Source organism: Apteryx mantelli, chromosome 4 (genome assembly GCF_036417845.1).
Source record: "Apteryx mantelli isolate bAptMan1 chromosome 4, bAptMan1.hap1, whole genome shotgun sequence".
Lineage (NCBI taxonomy): Eukaryota > Metazoa > Chordata > Aves > Apterygiformes > Apterygidae > Apteryx > Apteryx mantelli.
In genome coordinates, this window is record NC_089981.1 from 4,265,591 (window position 1) to 4,284,945 (window position 19,355).

The 19,355-nt window shown below is 52.5% G+C and overlaps 1 protein-coding gene across 1 annotated transcript; it reads right to left on the reverse strand.

The window, feature by feature from the left end:
- Positions 1-3,080: 3,080 nt before the first annotated feature.
- LOC136991788 (ATPase family AAA domain-containing protein 2-like) lies at positions 3,081-18,900 on the reverse strand (the record flags this gene model as incomplete). The annotated part of the gene is made up of 13 exons (XM_067295243.1): positions 3,081-3,113; positions 7,778-7,906; positions 11,420-11,520; positions 11,668-11,803; positions 12,278-12,463; positions 13,299-13,475; positions 15,247-15,524; positions 15,919-16,009; positions 16,888-17,047; positions 17,416-17,504; positions 17,806-17,980; positions 18,526-18,641; positions 18,862-18,900. Coding segments are annotated over 13 exons (1,710 nt in total), but the record flags the coding sequence as incomplete, so codon positions are not given.
- Between the last annotated feature and the right edge of the window lie 455 nt (positions 18,901-19,355).

Genomic DNA, 19,355 nt, shown 5'->3' on the forward strand with positions numbered 1-19,355 from the left:
AGGCTTGGCCTCAAGTCAAAGTGAGGGAAAAGACTCCCTGTAAGGTTCAGGGTCCCAAAGACACGCCCAGCATCCTGGGTCACTCTTCCTCCCCGCGCTCTGCATGCTCTGCATAGCCATGCTCTGTGCACCATGTCCCATTCCACAAGGGGGGACCACGTAATGAGAAGAGGCACTGGCATGGTGTGCAGACAAGGATCGCTCTCACCCAGCTCCCTGGTCCCCAGCACAGCCCTGCTCGGAAGGGGCATGTCACCAGCTGAGCTGCTCCCACTGCAGTGGAGATGCCCTGGCTCTGCTGGGGTCTGAGCACTGCTGCCCACCTCCCCTCAGTCCCCTCTGCAGGCTGCCCCACCCTCCCACACCTCCTCGCCAGCAGGGATTTATACAGCAGTCTCTGCAGCAGTGTCTCTGGGCACTTGGCTTCCTTCTCCGCACGTTGCTTTCTCTGCAGACGCTTGTCAGAAGGTGACTTTCCCAGAGCCATGGAGCCGGTGGTGACGGTTGCTCCTGAAGAGGAAGTAAATGACCGGGTTGGTGCTGCTGTCCCAGAGAGATGAGCCAGGGACCATCAAAAAGGGGAATTTACCAATGTTTGGCATGCAACAGCACAAGGGCTTCATCCACTGATTCTAATCCCATTCCCGGCATGAACATGTTGCCTCAGAGATTAAATGTCGTGGAGTACAGAGGGCTGCAAATGAGCTTTTCTCTGCAAGAGATTCTTGTCTCACAGAATCTCATCCATCAGCCTTATGGAGACTGCATCTTTACTGCTCACTTGTCTTTCCTTCCTTCCCTTCCTTCCTTTCCTTTACTCCTTCTTTCTGAGGTGTTTCCTGGGGAAAGACGGAGATCTCGAGAGGCTGCACACACACTACACGTGCCGCAGGCCCTGCTCACCCCCCAGCACAGCAACGCCATGGGAGAAGTGGGAAAGGCACCAAGACAGGAAACAAGGGCAGGCAAAGGAGAGCACCACCTTCCCTGGCAGGGGCTGCTCTGCAGAGCGAGGGGGACATGCCCAGGCTGGGGAAGAGAGGACAAAGACCTCTGAGTGAGGGCTGCACACTTCTGTGGGAGGGGAAGAGGGAATACTTCTTCCCTGCTTCAAATTTGACAAGGACATGCCGTCAGAAAAAGACGTGATCTGGGGGCAGGTTCAAAACAGCTCTGGGGACTTTCTCATACAGCCGGTCACTGCCCGTGGAAATCACAGCTGTGGGCTGCTGAGGGTGCCGGATGTGTGCGAGAGGCCCAGACCCTGCCTGCCGAGCTCAAGGGAGAAAGACCCTGGGACATTTTCTTCACAGGGGTGTGTGCGCAGCCAAGGAGGTGCAGAGCCTGGCAGACCACAAGAGACAGCCTGCAAACTGACCCCCAGCCGTGCTGCTGGGGCCGGGGCCTGCCTGCAGTGAGGCAGCCCAGCCACTCACCTGCTCTTCACACCAGCAAAGGGGGGCTGCAGCGGAGAACCCCCTGCCGGGGCAGCAGGGTGGGCACAGGGAGCAGCTCTCACAGCAGACGCTGCTGCCTGGGCCCGAGGGAGGTGACCGCTGACCAAATGCTGACCCAGCTGCATTTCTGCTTCCTGCTGGCAGGGTTCCCCTCCAGTTCTTGCTCAGCCTTTCACTTCAGCACAGGGACAGCAGGAAGAGGCAATCCCCCTCTGGTGGTCTACCACCACCACCACCACCACCACCACGTGTTGGCATTGCCGCTTTCACCCTGCCTGAAAACTTGCTTCCCCGAGTTGGCCAAAGCTCCACCAGAGCCTTCCTGTGAATGTGGCTCACTTCTCCTGAGCGACAGAGCCCCAAGAAGACCACAAGGGCTTGTTTGCTGGCAGAAGAAAGCCAAAGTTTATTGGGCGAGGACCAGGACCGTGGCGGAGGTTGCGAAGGGGAATACAGGCAGTGCTTGGGGACCAAGTCCAGCAGAGCAGCACTATGCCAGGCTTGTGGCCCTGTCCCCACACCCAGCTTTGGTCACCTCCCTGGTGGCAAGAGGGCCACCAGCCATGGCGTGGGGCTCTCCGTCTCCTCCCGGGCTGCCTGTGGAGATCAGCATCTCCACTCCTGCCTTGCCAGCAGGGATCTACACAGTGGTCTCCACAGCAGTGTCGCCAGGGCCTTGGCTGCCCTCCTCACATGTTGCTTTCTCTGCAAACACTCGCTGGAAGGCCACTTTCACAGAGCCCTGCAACCGGCGCTGACGGCAGCTCCTGACAAGGAAGTAAATGACAGGATTGATGCTACTGTTCAGAGACGCCAGCAAGAAAGACAGATTTTCAGGAAATAATTCTTTTGAATAAGCAACACTGAGTATTATTTCTACACTGTAAGGAAACCCAAAGGCAAAGAAGATCACATTGAGCAAGATCGCAACAAACAGTCTCCCAGGGTGACGCCTCTGTGAGCCATATCGAAGTTTGATGAACAGGATCAGGTTGGAAAGGAATGGGAAGAAAGAGAAAATGAAGGAATTCACAATGCCTAGTTGTAGAAATATATGTCAACAGTTCATATTAAAGGGGGAATAACAACCCAGAAAAAACAAGCAAACAAAAAGTCCAGAAAGAAACCAGATTACCCCCCACACAATTCCGGACAAGCACTTTGGGCGACGGCATCGGTGCCAGACTGGGAATAAAACAGACAGACACCTCTCCATGCTCATTGCTGCCAGGAGATACATGCTGGTAAAGTACCACAAGAAAAACAGATCCATCAGGAGATATTTGGAAAAGATATAGTTATATAATGGAGAACAAGAGATTTCTATAACCATGTCTAGCGGTAATATAACAAGAAGAAAGAGGAGCAAAGAGAAGTCGGTGATGGCCAGGTTCAGAATGTAGACGGTGAAGGGGCTCTTCTTCATGTGAAAGCCCAGGAACCACACAACCATCCCGTTCCCCACTAGCCCACACAGAGACACTCAAAATTATCACCGCTCTGTAATCTCTTATGCACTGAGATTCTGCAGTCCTCTGAGAGTTTGTGTATCCTGTGGCCGTGTAGCTCAGAGAAAGGGCTGTTGTGTTGGTGTCCACCATGGTGAAGCCCCTGCTATTGGCGTCATCTTGTCCCTCTCCTCTCTCCCGCCACCTCCTAGGAGAGACAAGGAAGGAGAGAGGAGATCAGGGGCATCAGCACTCCCAGCACTCGCCTTCCCTCCCCACTGCCCCACGCCAAGCCACAGGCTGGGGTGGGAAGGACCACCTCCCCCTGTGAGTAACCGGGAAAGGCCTGGAGAGAGACTGTCCTGGGGCAGCAGGAAGAGGTGGAGACAGGCTGGAGGTTCGGGGCAAGAGACATCTGGGAGAAAAAGAGAGACAGAGAGCGGTGGGGATGGGGTGGAATCGCTGCAAACAGGGGATGTCAAAAAGGAGGGGTCCTGGAGAGTCCCAAGAGCAATGGAGAGCTGCTCCCACAAGATCCGCCTAAGTCCACAGCCTCCTCCGGGCGCAGAGAGCCCATGTGTAAACATGCAGAGCTCCCTGAGCTGCTTAGCCATGAGCTTGCAAATTGACACCAGCCTCATCTAGCTGTCACCACGGCTCACTTTGGCCTCCATTGAAAAGGGAAAGCTGCTTTTTCCTCTGCTGGAAGCAGGTAGAGCAGCAGGACTGAGTACATGGCAGAGAGGGGCTTGCCATGAGCACAGCTGGATTCCTGCCTGCTGCAGGATGTCTTGCAGTGTGGGACAGCACTTTTAAACCTTCTGCTGCCTTGCAGGAGAGAGGGAAAAGAAGAGCTTGGTATTACAGAGCTCCGCCTTTGTCCATTGCCTGTGCTACATGGAAACATCACCTGGTAGATTCCTCGTGTTTTCTGCACATCACTGCTCCAGGGGCAAGCAGAGTGACCAGACTTCCCTCAGTTAAGCTCCTTGGCTTGGAGGTAAGCCACTAGAATGGTGTGCCTTTACAGTTCCCTCCGCACCAGCAGAGTGACTTTGGAAAGCAGTGATTTCTAAAATGAAGCACCACATGCATTTCCCACGTGCAGTCTTTGTTCTCTTGCCTAGTCAACGATAGGAAGTGCCAGGACCATGGAGACTTTGCCTGCGTGCCAGGCAAAGGTGAGCAGTCCATTTGCTCCAGCAGATTCCTGCAGTGCACTGGTATGCGGGATCTTAGCAAATTGCAGTCAGCTCCTGCAGGAGAGTAACTTGGCCCTGCCTGGGGGAGCTCAGGGGAGCCAGCTGGCAGGCAGCAGCGCAGGAACCCCATGGCGCTGCCTGCTGCCTGCAGAGACACCGCGACGGATAGCACCAATCAAAGGGGAATCTGGACAGCCAAGGGAAAAATGTGTTGGACTTTGTGTGAGTAGCAAACGCACCGAGGCTGCAGGGGAGTTTTGCTAGGGAAGATGGAAGAAGGGATCTGAATGCATGGAGACAGATGCCACTTGCTCCCTGGAGGAGCCTGGAAGGAAGTCTCATGTGCAGAGGCAGAGAGGCCAGGCGGGCAGCGTGCCCCACCTCTTCCTCGGTCAGATTGCTTGTGCCTGGCTGTGGCTTCACTGGATCGCAGCAGTAGCCTAAGAGAGCCCTGGAGTGATGGCCCACTGGGCAGGTGCCGGGTCACTGGATGCAGCACAACCCGCTGGGACAAACCTCCCTGCAGGATATAGAGCCACAGCTTCCTTCCTGGGCCCAGGAGTCTCTCCAGCACATGCTTGGCTCTCTCTGCTTTTTCCCTGGAGCCTCTCCCAGATTTCTGCGTGGCTGATGCTGCTCACTGGTGGCCCTTACTGCTGAGAGGCTGCACTGTAAGCATGACAGGTTTCTTGCAGGCCAGCAGGTGGAAATGCCCTCCCTTGCTCCCACCGGGCAGTGAAGATGGACTCCAGAGCAAGGAAACCCTCTTGGCAGCAGCACCAGCAGAACCAGCAGCAGCAGGGCTTGTTTTCTCTGGCCATGCCAAGTCTCTGCTACAGCCAGCAACTTGGAAGAGACGGTCAGCAAGGCAGGGCCAGATGTGGAGGAAGCTGTCATGGCATACTCACTTCCAGAGCATCAGAAGCAGGAAAAGAGAAATTATTTTGCAGAGACATGGCTTGGAACCCTTCTCTCTGCAGGACCTGTGCTGAGCCACAACTAGAGGTGCTGAGAACTTCCTCTTGGTGTGGGACAATTTCATTCTGGGGCAGTGGTGGATGCCTTCTGCGGAGGAGGCAAGTGCTTTTGAAGGCCCTCCAGCAAGAGGATTCATCTGTTGCTCGTTCCGAAGGGGAAGGAAACACACAGCCACACCATAGAGTCCATACTTGTCAGTTCCCAGCACACTCTCCTCCCTAAGATGCAGGTGCAAATCCCAGGCTAAGAGGTTTCGGAACCTCTTGAAGCCAAAGAGGGCTGCACTGATGCTCCCGTCGTCCGGGGCAAGTGCACTGCATTGGGTAGCACTGCCCTGCCAGGGAGTGCTGGGCAAGCACCTAGGCAAGCAGCAGCCCCACTCGGAGCACTACCATTCGACACCAGTGCTAGCAGCAAGGAGAGAGAGCAGGAGGGAGGGCTTTTCAAGTGAAAGGGTAGAAGAGGTGGAGGAGCAGGAGCACCTGGGCAGCAGCCCTCTCTGAGGGGACAGAGAGAGTCAAATGTAAAACCAGATAAGCAAAGGTTGTGTCCCTTCAGGGATGCTCACAGTTTTACAGCTCGGGTGGTTGTTTCCTTCGTAAGTGCTTAGCTGCCTTGGAGTTTCTCCAAAGTCTGGGGTAAAGTGTGTGTGGCGCCTTCAGCTGTTCGCTCTCGGCTCTTCCTGCTGCATCACACAGCACTGCCCTGCACAAAGGGGAAGGGCAGGAGCGCTCTCTCCTCCTGATTTTCTTGCCTGCTCTTTGCTTGATTTCTGTTTGCAGCAGGCAGAAGCAGGAAAAGAAAGACGACGCTCCCGTGGCCGCTTGCTCTGTGACGGACGTCTGCCAACGGCCATCTGCCAGGGCAGTTTTTGGATCTCCGCTCAGAAGGGCAGGCTGTGACCAGCCTCTGGCAGCTCTCCGTTGGGAAGAAGGCCCATTACCGCTGCCGATCCAGGCAAGCAAGCCTGGCAAGGGAGTTACCATTGCCCCAAGCCGATTTCTTGTGTTACAATGCCAGACACGAGCCTTTAAAGCAGTGCAACGAACATGCTGGTCGCATCTGTGGCGAGGGCGCTGAGCCTCGGCGGGGGCGAGCAGGAGAGCGCTGGGGAAGAGCAGCGCCCTGGGCTGGAGCGCCGCGGCTGCGGGGCGCGCTAGCACAGGCTGCGGCCGGGCGAGGCAGGCCGGGGCAGCGGCGGGGCAGAGCGCGGGCGCCGGGCGGCGAGGCATCGGGGCGCGGGGCCGCTGCGCGGAGCCGAGAGCGCGACAGGCGCGGCGGGGGCGAGGGTGCGGGGGCAGCCGGTGCCGTGGGCGCTGCAGCCCCGGGCAGGCTCGCAGCCTCGGCGGGGCTCGGGGGCGCTTCCCGCCGCGAGGGTGGCTCCCGGCGCGGAGCGCGGCTGCCGGCGGCGCTGGGGGTCGCGGCGGGTGGCGGCGGGTGGGGGCCGGGCGGGCGCTGCGGGCGGGGGTGGGCGCCGGGGGAGCCGGGGGCTGGCGCGGCTCAGCTCGGCTCGGCTCGGCTCGGCCTAGCGCGGCTCGGCTTGGCCGCCCGGGCGGAGAGCTGTGCCGGGAGAGCCGTGCCCGGCGGCAGAGCGGCTGCCGGGGGCGCTGGCGGGCCGAGAAGGGGGGCAGGGGCCGAGGCGAGGGGCCGAGAGAGCGCGAGCGCCGCTTGCCGCCGAGCGGGCGGAGGAGAGCTGCTGGGGGGGGCGGCGGGCAGCAGGCAGCGCTGCGGGCTGAGACGTGACGGGCGCGGGGCGCCCCGAGCACAGCAAAGTGCCGCTGCCTGGGGAAGAGTATTCCTCCCCGACGCTTGCTGCAGCTTTGTTTTCCTTCTCTGAGAACCCCTGGGGGCGCGAGCAGGTCCGAAGAAGAATGACCTCTGCGCTGCCTTGCAACCTTGCCTAATAGACAGCGGCATAGGCAGTAGCACAGGCGACGCCAGAAAAACCGCCTGTCACCGTTTGGGCAAAGATGGTCGAGTTTTCCGTTGCTTTCTTTTGAGAGAGGCACTGAGATTACTTGGAAGACGTCCAGATGTGTGTAGGTCAAAGGCACTGATGACCATTGGTCTCCTAAAAATCCCAGGCACGAGACTTTCAGGCAATGCACATGCGAAAGGAAGGCCGAACACATTGATCTCAACAGATCATGTATGTATACGCAATAGGTATGGAACACCAACAGCAACAAACAGCCAATAAGAAAGCTTAAAAGGATTTATATGAGCTTTATTGGTATAGCCTCGCTATATTTGGATATATATACAAACAGATGTCTTTATATTATAACTACAGGCTCTCTTCACTGAATTGTGCACTGAGGACTAAACAGCAAATAATGAAAAAGAATGGCAGAGTAGAAGCACGTTTCCTGTTACTGAGCACGGGAGAAGTTTTCAATTTCTTCCTTCTTTTCCTAAAAAAAGATAAAAAAAAAGATAAAAAAGGAATAATAATTGCCAACTAAACACAGGCAAACTTGCTATAAGCTGGAATAGAAATTTAAAATCCTGTAGCTAGCTGCTTTGTATAAAATGAAAGTCTGAGTAGATGCCTTCCAGGTGGAAGTCAGCAACTCGTATGTAACACAGACTGCTAAGCAGGAAAGAGAGGAATAGCGAATAAGCAGGATATCCACTGTGCGCAAGGAAGAAGCGCAGAACAGTGTCAGGAAGTGCTGTGTAAGCAAAGTACCTCTATCAACTGCGTTTTGTCATCGTCTTGCCGATGGCGGTAAACACACTGGCTGAGCACCAGGTGTAGTTTTGCGAGGTGGCAGATGTTGCAGTGCTTTGTTGCGTCGCCAACGACCTTCAACAGTTGCTGAAGAAAAAAGGGAGACAGTACAAGTTTACGGTAGCACCAGATCATTTGAATAGGCTCTCGATGTGTTCAGACACAAAAGAAAATGGTCCCACACAACTCGCATCCTCCTTCCTTGTATGGCTAAATAAAGAAGGAGTGAAATATCCAAGAACAGACTAAATATCGCAGCAGATTTCCATGGAGGAAATGAGCTGCTGTGTCCGACTTGCGAGAAAAAGCAAGGCTCCAGTTTCAGCTAGCATCGTGCTGCTCCTCAGGCTATCACCTCCATGATCCTAACTGCAAGTGAACTTCTCTGAGAACAGCGGGAACTGTCATACACACAGAATCACACAGAATGGCTGAGGTTGGAAGGGACCTCTGGAGATCATCTAGTCCAACCCCCCTGCCCAAGCAGGGTCACCTAGAGCACATTGCACAGGATTGCATCCAGGCGCGTTTTGAATATCTCCAGAGAAGGAGACTCCACCACCTCTCGGGGCAACCTGTTCCAGTGCTCTGTCACCCTCACAGTGAAAAAGTTTTTCCTCATGTTCAGATGGAACTGTCTGTGTTTCAATTTGTGCCCGTTGCCTCGCGTCCTGTCGCTGGGCACCACTGAAAAGAGTCTGGCCCCATCCTCTCGACACCCTCCCTTCAGATACTTGTACACATTGATAAGATCTCCTCTCAGCCTTCTCTTCTCCAGGCTAAACAGGCCCAGCTCTCTCAGCCTTTCCTCATAAGAGAGATGCTCCAGTCCCCTAATCATCTTTGTGGCCCTTCGCTGGACTTGCTCCAGTAGTGCCACATCCCTCTTGTACTGGGGAGCCCAGAACTGGACGCAGTACTCCAGATGTGGCCTCAGCAGGGCTGAGTAGAGGGGGAGAATCACCTCCCTCGACCTGCTGGCAACACTCTTTCTGATGCACCCCAGGATACCATTGGCCTTCTTGGCCACAAGGGCACATTGCTGCCTCATGCTTAACTTGGTGTCCACCAGCACTCCCAGGTCCTTCTCCGCAGAGCTGCTTTCCAGCAGGTCAGCCCCCAACCTGTACTGGTGACTGGGGTTATTCCTCCCTAGGTGCAGGACCCTGCACTTGCCTTTGTTGAGCTTCAGGAGGTTCCTCTCCACCCACCTCTCCAGCCTCTCCAGGTCTCTCTGAATGGCAGCACAGCCCTCTGGGGTATCCGCCACTCCTCCCAGTTTTGTATCCTCAGCAAACTTGCTGAGGGTGCACTCTGTGCCTTCATCCAGGTCATTGATGAAGAAGTTGAACAAGACTGGACCCAGTCCTGACCCCTGGGGGACACCGCTAGCTACAGGCCTCCAACTAGACTCTGTGCCACTGATCACAACCCTCTGAGCTCTGCCATTCAGCCAGTTCTCAAGCCACCTCACTGTCCACTCATCTAACCCACACTTCCTGAGCTTGTCTATGAGGATGCTATGGGAGACAGTGTCAAAAGCCTTGCTGAAGTCTAGGTGGACAACATCCACTGCTCTCCCCTCATCTACCCAGCCAGTCATTCCATCATAGAAGGCTATCAGATTGGTTAAGCATGATTTCCCCTTGACAAAGCCATGCTGACTACTCCTGATCACCTTCTTGTCCTCCACATGCGTGGAGATGGCTTCCAGGATGAGCTGCTCCATCACCTTTCCAGGGATGGAGGTGAGGCTGACTGGCCTGTAGTTCCCTGGGTCCTCCTTCTTGCCCTTTTGGAAGACTGGGGTGACATTGGCTTTCTTCCAGTCCTCGGGCACCTCTCCTGTTCTCCATGACCTTTCAAAGATGATGGAGAGTGGCTTAGCAATAATGTCCGCCAGCTCCCTCAGCACTCGTGGGTGCATCCCATTGGGGCCCATGGATTTGTGTGTGTCAAGTTTGCTTAAATGATCTCTAACCTGATCCTCCTCGACCAAGGGAAAGTCTTCCTTTCTCCAGACTTTCTCTCTTGCCTTCAGGGTCTGGGGTTCCTGAGGGCTGGCATGAGCAGTAAAGACTGAAGCAAAGGCGGCATTCAGTAACTCTGCCTTCTCTGCATCCTTCGTCACCAGGGCACCCACCCCCATTCAGCAAAGGGCCCACATTTTCCCTAGTCTTCCTCTTACTGCTGATGTATTTGAAGAAGCCCTTCTTGCTGTCCTTGACATCTCTAGCCAGATTTAATTCCAAACGGGCCTTAGCCTTCCTCGTTGCATCCCTGCATACTCTGACAACATTTATGGCCCGTTTTGTAGTAAAGGACAGCGGCTGCCACAGCAAAGGCCCTCTTGCCTTGGATGAGCTTCTGTGGCTGCAATGCAGGGCCCTGCGAAATGCATCTTTTGAAGAGAGGCCACAGAGCCTCTAGAAAGAGGGCTGCCAGCTGGCAGTGGGAGCCTCCTCAGGTGCTTCTGTCTCCCCGTTAGCTGAATGTTGCCCATGCCTGCAGCTCTGCTGGCAGAACGGATAGCTCAAGGGTCGTCAGCAGAGCGGGAAGCAAAGGTGGATCAGTGAGCTCCAACCTACCCTGAGAGAGATGCTGGTTTCCTTCTCAGCAGGGGGTGAGCATTTCCTCCTCTTCTCTGCTAGGCTCTCTGAGGGCGATGCGTTCCTCCTTCGCTTTTGTCTGCAGGCAGCTGCACAGAGATAGGAGAAAAAGCAAGCCAAAGCATTAGCTAAGCAGTTCTGTCTGCAAAATCTAGCACCGTCGTCTTACTTGGTGCACAAGGGAAATGGTGAGAGGGACTGAAGTACCATTGTGCTGGCTCACTACATGCATGTGTTGAGGGAGAGAGGGCAGCAAGTGAAGGGGGTCCAATTGTTATTAGAATTAAAAAGCGCAAGAACTGGTTAGATTATATCATGCAAAAAAAATGCCCTTGAAGATTTTGTGCACAGAGCAGACTGTAGACCGAAGGCATGAGCACAAAGCAAGGTCATAAGCTCAGGTGGCTTCGTCTCTCATCACAGGAAGTAAAAGAGGTGAGAAGCAGAAAAGTCTTTGGAGACAAGCTCTCCTTCCCCTGTGTTCCAAAAGCAGAGGTTGCCTAAGCCTCACAGACAGACGGCCATTACTTGGTGCGGGGGTGGTGGGCAGGAAGGCAAGAGGGAGAGGAAGAGGAAAAGGAAGCAAAAGCAAAGGAAAGATCCTCACTGTTTCCTATTACCATAAGAACTTGTGCAGTGTTCAGCAACTGCTCTAAACAACATGTTACATTTGAGGAGTTAGCCGTTGCAGGGCCATCGAGGCCAGTGTTTTACAGTGTGAGCCAAGCTCTGTGGCTGGGCTTTATTTCATAAGCATGTTGAGTGACTGTCCTGGGGACTGACCTCACATGCTGCACCTGATTTGGAAATGGAATGCCTTTGGCATAAAGCCACCGGCATCAGCAAAAGCAGGTATGCCATGACAAGAGGGAAGATATCAATGTCATTGGCACCTTATCCAAAAAAGGAAAAAAGAAAAAAAGAAAAAAGGAAGAAAGGACTTGCCAGTAGAGAGGGGTGTACTGGACTCTGCAGGCACCGCTGGCCATGTCTCGTCCCCTTGCTCCTCGAGCTGCCTCTCCTCCTCCTCTGTCAGCAGTCGAGGCTCAGGTGGTGATGCCTCAGGCAGGAGGACTTCCCGTGCCTGGCAAGCTTCAGTCAACCAGAAAAGGTTAGCCAAGTGATGATACTTGGACACAAGCAGAGTAAACCTTCATGCCAGGAAATCTATTACCAAAGCAAATGCCAAATGGCTGCTAAGCTAGAGATAGCAACGCTGTGTTTGTAGAATAGGCTCACCTGCTTTCTTTTGTGGTGCAGCAGGCTTAGCAGCTTGCTGGACAAGCAAGTCCTCGAAAAACTTTCTCCCTTCCTCCTCGCTAGGTGACTGGACATTGAAAACTTCTCCATAAAGCTCAGAAAATAAAGCTCGTACCTGAGGTGGGAGGAGAAAAGACAGCGCAGCCGTAAGGCCCCCCCCCAAATTTGTGTTCTGCTCCACAAAAATGAATTCCTTTTCCAGTGAAGCTGAGGAATGCTTTGAATAAGGGAGAGACTAGAACAAGTTTGCTTCTTGGCCTTAAAGGCGAGATTGCAGTGGGTCAGCAGGGCAATTTAGGGCATCTTCTTTAAGGAACACCTCTAGGATTAAAGCTCTGTGAAGCAACCCGAGGTTCCAGTGCTCCAAGGGAGGACACTGAGCATCTCCTAGGTTGCCTGTTTTGGATTTACTTGCCTTGCTGCCCTTCAGGTTGAAGCCTTGTGGCAACTGCAGAGGGAAGAGATGCCAGCAGGGTGCCCTAGTAATGCCGGTGTTGAATGGCTTAGGAGAGCACAGTATTTGGGTGCTTAATGGAGTGATAAATTAACATGAGACTGAAAGAAGCCGGGAAGGCAGTGAGAGAAATACCTCTGGTGGGAGATCTGCATGGCAAACATCCGACGTAGCGAGCAACAGCACTGGAGCATATGCTGGAATGCCCTCTAGCAATGTTGTGAGCGTAGCTCTCAAGGTGAGTCCAGCAGCCTCCCACCAGGCATGGATATGTGGAATAGAAAGGATGCTCGGTGCTGTCCTCTGGGCTTCTCGGATCAACTGGTCAAAAGGAAGTTTGGAGAAGACTGTTGAGGCGGGTAGCAGAGGCTGCTGCTGAACAGCAATGTATCAATCAAAATTGCCTGCAAAATGGGAGTGCACCAAGACAAAGCGTCCAAACAAGCCACCAAGAATAAGGTAACACTGCTGCTTGGACCCAGTTCCTTCAGCCTCTCCACAGCGAGAGGCAGGCCTGAATCTCTGCCTGATTTCCAAACTGCTTAGATGTCAGGTAACTCGCCCAGAGCCTCACGCCCGGTGCGAGTGGTAGTGTGCTTGAAAAAACAGGCCCAGCCCTTCAGCAGGGTCCACATCAGCGTGGGGCCACTGCTACATCGCTCGAATCCAGCAAGTGTGTTCTTGCCTCTTCCCTGCGGTGTGATGAGAGAAGAGAAACCCTTTTCTTCCCCCCTCCCAAGCCTGGGTTGCATTTCAGTGTTATAAAGAGGGAGGCTAGAGAAAGGGCATGACGTGCAGTCAGGCTGAGGCAGAGGCGCCTCCTGGGAGCTACAGAGCCTGAAGAGGCAAGGGAAACAACTCTGGAGAGCCTGCTGTCGTGAGCAGCAGCTCTTGCCATGCAGAGGGCTTTATCAGGAGCATCTTGGAGCTCCCTGAGCTGCTAGCAACATCATTGCTGTTTAGCCTGGAATGGAAAAGATGCTCATGCACAACGTCCTTCTTCTGCATTGTTCAGCGTACAAGAAAAGTGTTCTTTCAGCGCGAAATAAACACCACAGGAAGCAGAGGAAAGCCAGGCCACCACCATTAACTGCAGGAGGTCTGCCTGATTCCCCTGAGTCTATTCATCCTGTGAGATTGCAGAGAGAAGAGGTACCTGTGTGCATCTTTCTTCGGGTGAGGTGCTGCTAGCAAAGAGAGCCGGCAGGTCCAGCACGTGAACCGCAAACCTCTCCAGCGCGTGTATTAGTGCAGGCGCCAAGTGGGAACTTTGCCCGTACCCGGGCTCTCCAGCGATTAAGAACCTGGGCCTGTGACATGTTGGCTGGCAACAAGCATTGCTAGGAGCGCAACTGCAAAACAAGAAGTTTGCAAAGGAAGTGATCGATCAAGACACAGATGTTCAAGGTGTCTTTCTTTGTCCAGCACACGCTAGTCTGGATCTCTTCCCCCCGGCCGTGAGGCTCCTTTGTTCAGTATGTCTTGACTGAGCAGCCTTGAGGCCTCTGCCTTGGTCAAGTTTAGGTGCAGGGGGTCCACTGGAAATGGAGAAGGTGGTCAGGAAGGAGCAGAAGAACCTTGTGGGAAAAGAAATGCCGTGGGCTCTGAAAGGCCTTAGCTGTATCTAACAAAGTGCAAAACACATAGAACTGGAGGATATTTATTAGATTCCTTCATTCAGATGGTTTCATCTTTCCTTGTGTGCTCTCTCCTAGATTGCAAATACAACTTTCTTGTGGTTTTTGCTCTGTTATCATGGAATACATCTGTGAATAGCACCTTTTTTTTTCTTTTTTTTTTGCCCTCCCAGTACTGCAGGACCTTTTCTGGCTCAGGCCAAGGAGCCTAGAGACTGGACCAAGTTCTGTGGGTCAGAAGCCTTCCTGAGCAGCACAGTAAGAGAGAGTGAGAAAAATTACTGATGCAGCTGGGACCCCATAAGCTAACTTCTCCACTGTGGGATTGAATTACTTTCCCATTGCACTATCAAAATATGAATGTAAGCATAGTGGCTTAAAGATCGCAAATGAAGCCCTTTTTTGCAGGGTTTTTATTATGCCCTTTTAGCCGGCCTTTCCTCAATTTTCTTCCTAGGAAGTGAGTCACTCCTGCATTCCCAATCTGGGAAGCTAGGTGACTCCACAAACCCACGTTGCATTTCTTTAGCTGAGAGGAGAGACAACACATTTCTTTGGCCTTGAATCCTTGAAGAACAGCATGCATGAAATCAGCATGCTCTAATTGTCTGTGGATGTCTTTGGTGGAGGAAAAGGAGGCTGGCTCCTTCCGGATGATCGGCTGGAGCTACTTGCTTTATTACAACTGTAGCACCTAGTTATATCTCTGTGCTTCCTGCTTGCAGTTTTTGATACCAAAGCACCCTGGACTAACTCTTCTGTCCTCCCTCATCTAACGCCCCTCCCACTTGCAATGGCCACGACAGCTTGGAAAGCCCCAGCAATCGGAAGAATTTCAATGAAAGGACACGGGCAGTTACCTGTTACAGTTAAGGAAGGTTTGCTTTTGCTGGCCAGGCCTTGGAGGAAACGGCTCATCTTCAGGACCAGAAGGTGACTCCTCATCACTGTCCATGCAGTCATTTTCCAAGAAATGAGTGGTACCATGAGAAGGCAAAAGAAGCTTGTTAACTTTCCCGAAGAGTCTGCAACCTTCTCTTGTGCTAAGACAGTTTCTAAATGTGAGCTGAAACCCGGGGCCTTGTATTTCTTTGTCTGCGGGGCATACGCTGAATGCCATTTTCCAAAGCCTTCAGTCTCTACAGAGCTCTCCTAAGTGTCTGGATTTGCGCAAGCTATGTTTTGCTAGCGGTGAAAGCTCCTTTTCTCCTTGCAAACGGGACAGATGATGCTGACAGCCTTCAGAAACTGGATGCTTGAGTGGAGAACATAGAGTTCTGTACTGTGAAGTGGGAGGAGTTCCCGGCTCTGCCCTCTCTACCATTCAGTTTCACCTCATCCTGACTGAAAGGTTTGTTTCTGTTGCTTGCACAAACTAGCAGTGTTTGCTTTGGGAGAGTTTTATGGCGGTGAAGGCAGTGAAGCCCTACCTGGCTGTTGGTCCTGCTGGAGTGCAAGTGCTGCGTGGGGAAATACCCTCTGCAGGCCTTTTAGGAGTCTCTGTAGCGTGTTCTGAAGCAGTGGCTTGGAAAGGGGTGGCAGTGGTTGTCCAGGGGAAGCCACAGCCCTCTGTGAAGCTGGTGCAGTCTTCTGCATAGCCACAAGAAAATCTGTTGCTGTGATTTCAATGGCAGCAACATCGATGTGCAGCTTGTGACTGCTTGTGTAGATCTGCGGATAGTGTCGATGCAAAGCACAGGGGGCAGCTTCAGCGCAGAGGGCTTGAATATCGGCCCCGCAGTATCCTGAGCAACAAGAGCAGAATCCAAAGGGATGTCAGTCTCAGGCAGCAGAAAGCAGTCAAGGACAGGCTTTGCAGAGGGACACTCGCAAAGTCTTTGCATGTGGCCCAAAGGGGAAGAGTTTCATGGGCAATGGCAAAAGAGTTCCTGCACTGCAGAGCAGTGCCCTGATGGGGAGCTTGCATTACGGGAGGCCCAGCGCCCTACAGCCTGTGCTTCGGAAGTAGGCCTCTGAGCCAACCTTAGCTCCTGAGGAAGATGCCCCCCAGAGCCTTCCATGTTCTCAGAGGCAAGGGAAGGCAAGGAGACAGAAGCAGCTTGGGTACTGCCTGGCACAAGCTCAGACGCTGTCAGGAGCCAGGCACAGGCAGGAACTCGGTGCGTTTTTTCATCTTACCGACGCATTTTTCAGCAAGCTCCTCAAGCAGTGCGTCCAGGGCCTTAGGGCTCCAGTCTCTGGTGTGGATCTTGAAAATCTCTTTTCGAGCCTACAAACCAGGTGGTCACACTGTGGTTTGTCTTAAGCCTCTTTCTCAAAAAGAAAATAAGCAATGCGCAGTCCCCCTCCCCCCGTCACATTCCCGTAATTGCTTGTCTTCCTCTGCTAAAGTTAAGAAATGTTTACATTCTAGTAACACACTGCCTGCTTTTCAAAGCTCAGTACTTTTCAAGTAGATAGGAAGAGTAAGTAGAGTAGTAGGAGCAAGAATTCTGACTCCAGCTGCTATCCTTGAACGAGCAAATGTCAAGCTGTGCCTATGTTCATCGCTGCTCTTTGCCAGAGCTTCAGTGAAGTGTTTCCTGTTTCTGTCCAGTATAGCGTGTTGTGCATTTTTCCTAGCCTTCAATCCAATAACCTTTTTCTCCTTTTCCCCACAAAATGCGAACTAAAGACAAAAGAATCTGGGATAGCCAGAAAAAAAAAAAAAAGAAAAAAAGAGAAAAAGAAAAAGAAAGAGAGCCCGAGCTCCCTGCTAATACCAGTAACAATGTCAGCTCCCTAAATGCTTTTGGGCGGCTCCCAGGATTGCCAGCCCGGCCACACTCAAACCCAAGTTTTCCCCCAAGGCTTTCCCAACTGGAGAACTGAGAACAAGGCGGCAACCTCAGAAGGCAAGAGCCTAGGTGGACTCACTAACTAAGCAAAGAGCAAGCCCTTGGGCAAGGAAGAATGTTCGTGTGCTCCAGGCGGAGTGAAACTCCTGTTTGCAGCCTTCCTGCCAGTTGTGTGTGGGGAACCGGGAGGTGTGCAGCACGTATGCCACTTGTTTCCTTGCTCGCTCTCGGAGATGCTGTGGGGTAAGCCGGTTTTCTTGTCGAGCAAGGCTTTGTGCCAGTAGCAGGAAGGTTGCCGAAACTGCCTTACCTCTTTGTTTGGCAAGGTGAAAAGGAACTCCCTGTCAAAGCGTCCAGGTCTTCGTGAAGCAGGATCCAGGGAGTCTGGCCTGTTGGTGGCTCCAATGACCACGATCTCTCCTCTGCTGTCTAAGCCATCCATAAGCGCCAGGAGCGTTGTGACAATAGAACTACCAAAAAAATGTTGTTTGGATTCCCTGGGTTAGTAGCTGTTGTTACCTTTGGCATGACTTTCTCCAAAGTCACGTCGCTCAGAAAGGAGAAGCTTTTCTGGATGAGCTGTTGTTAGCGAAAGGACTCATGGTAAGACAGAAAAAGCGAGGCAAGATCTCGAGAGAGACCTTGTCTGGACACCAAGCTTAGTGACCTGATTTCAACTCCTGCCTTTAAACTGCTATGAAGCTCTGTGTCATTGTACTCGAGGAGTTCAGAGTGTGGGTGTGGGTGTGTGTGGGTGTGTCCTATAAAGGGAAGCAGGTGGGTCTTCTTTTCCTAGAGATGAAGCAGATGACATGGAGATGGAAGCGAAAGGAAGTACCTGTGAATCTGGTCTTGGCAACTGGAGCGCACAGGAGCGAGACCGTCGATCTCATCAAAGAAAATAATCGAAGGCCACATCTCATAGGCCTGGAAGGGAAGTACAGATGCAGGCATACTGACGTATGTGAAACAGAGCACCACGCAGCGAGAACATGCAGGATAAACATTATGGCTGCAAAGGCACTGGCACTGTGCTGGACCCAACATCTGCAAGATTTCCAGCCCCTCAGGCAAAGCAGCACGGCACGGGAAAAGGAAACCCTGATGTTCCCTTCTCAACAGGAGACACTGCCAAACTGTCCAAGAGGCCAAGTCCTCCTGGAAGATGTCCACCCCGGAAAAGTAGAGGTCCAACTCTGACCCAACCTACTGCGCATTTCCTCCTTACCTGCCGAAATAATGAGCGCAGCTGTCGCTCGGATTCTCCCACCCATTGACAGAGGCAGTCGGCACCTTTTCTCACGAAGAATGCTATTCTCTTGTCTCCCTGCCTACATTCATTTGCGAGCGCTCGAGCCACCAGTGTCTTTCCAGTGCCTGGTGGGCCGTAGAACAGACAGCCTCTGCAACATGAAAAAAAGAGATGTACGTAGCTACAACAAAAACATGGAAAAGTGCCCATGACAGCCCCCGTTGTGAAAGCAAAGCGGCCTTCCCTCCTAACCAGAACACTTCCCGTCTTAGACAGATTTGAGAGCAAAGCCTGTCTTTCTCCCTGCCACAGTTGGAGTCTCTTGGACTGTGCCTGCCAGAATTTGTTGGAAGCACTGGGGAGGAAGCCTTCAGCTGGGAGGCCAAAAAAGGTCTTCTGTGTTTCCACACCCTACTTAAAACATCAGCCAGAAAAGGGAATTCCTGTGACCAAAGCAGCAAAGCATCTGAAGATTTGCACACTTTTAAAGGTATGGAAAGGGAAGGATTTCAAGTCATATTTCAACATCCAGTGAGTGAAGCTTTGTTGGCCAAGAATATATAAAGCTAACCATTATGTCTTGAGATATTGCCCCTCCAAAAAAAAAAAAAGAAAGAAAACTAAAGGAGAATACTTTTCATGTTGAAAAGCATATTGCAGCAGTTAGCTCTGTAGTTCGAATGCACTGCCCGTTACCTGGGGGGTCGGATTTGGAATCTCTGAAAGAATTCTGGGTAAAGCAGTGGGAACAGGACCATCTCCTTTAAGGCTGAAATGTGGTGAGAGAGACCACCCACACCATCAAAGCATACCTAAAGAGACATGCAACAGAAGACATGTCAGAGGCCAGAGAAAGCTGCCACCTGGAAAAAAAAGGCTTCCTCCAAATTTATCCTGTGGAAAGGCTCAGGACGATCTTGAAGTTCCCTGAGAGGAAAGTGTAAAGCCCGGGAGCTGTCGGCAGCACAGTAGGGAAGGTTTTCATGACCCCTGGAAAAGTCCCCACTGACACAATGAGTTACCACTGCTTACCGAACTCTGGATTTGCACTGGATCAGCTTCCGGCAGGGTGCTTCCGGTTTTCCTTCCATCCACGTGCTTTGCCTTGAATTCGTCTTTCCCAGAGCTTTGGGGAAGACACCAGATGTGAATGGAGGAGAAAGGGAAAGGGGCTTTCTAACTGAACATGCAGTTAGCAGGAATGCTGTGGTTTTCATGTTGGCAAGTGAGTGCAGAAGCGCTTATACACTGGCATAAACTTCCCAAACCATGAAACATTCCCTAGACTTGACTGGCGTTCACTATGCAAGCGTGAAGAAAGGCAGGTGGACATTTTTATACTGCACGATGAAATCGTCTAATGACAATTTGTGGAAGGGGATTCTGGCTTCAAGTGCAGAACAGAAGAATTGCAGATCCCCAATCTCAGCCAGGACAATCCGCAATCATCTCATCGCTGACCCCCAAATCCTGCCTTTTTAAAAGCTGTGGGCTAATGAAAGTTATCTTCTCTCCCAAAGGAAAAG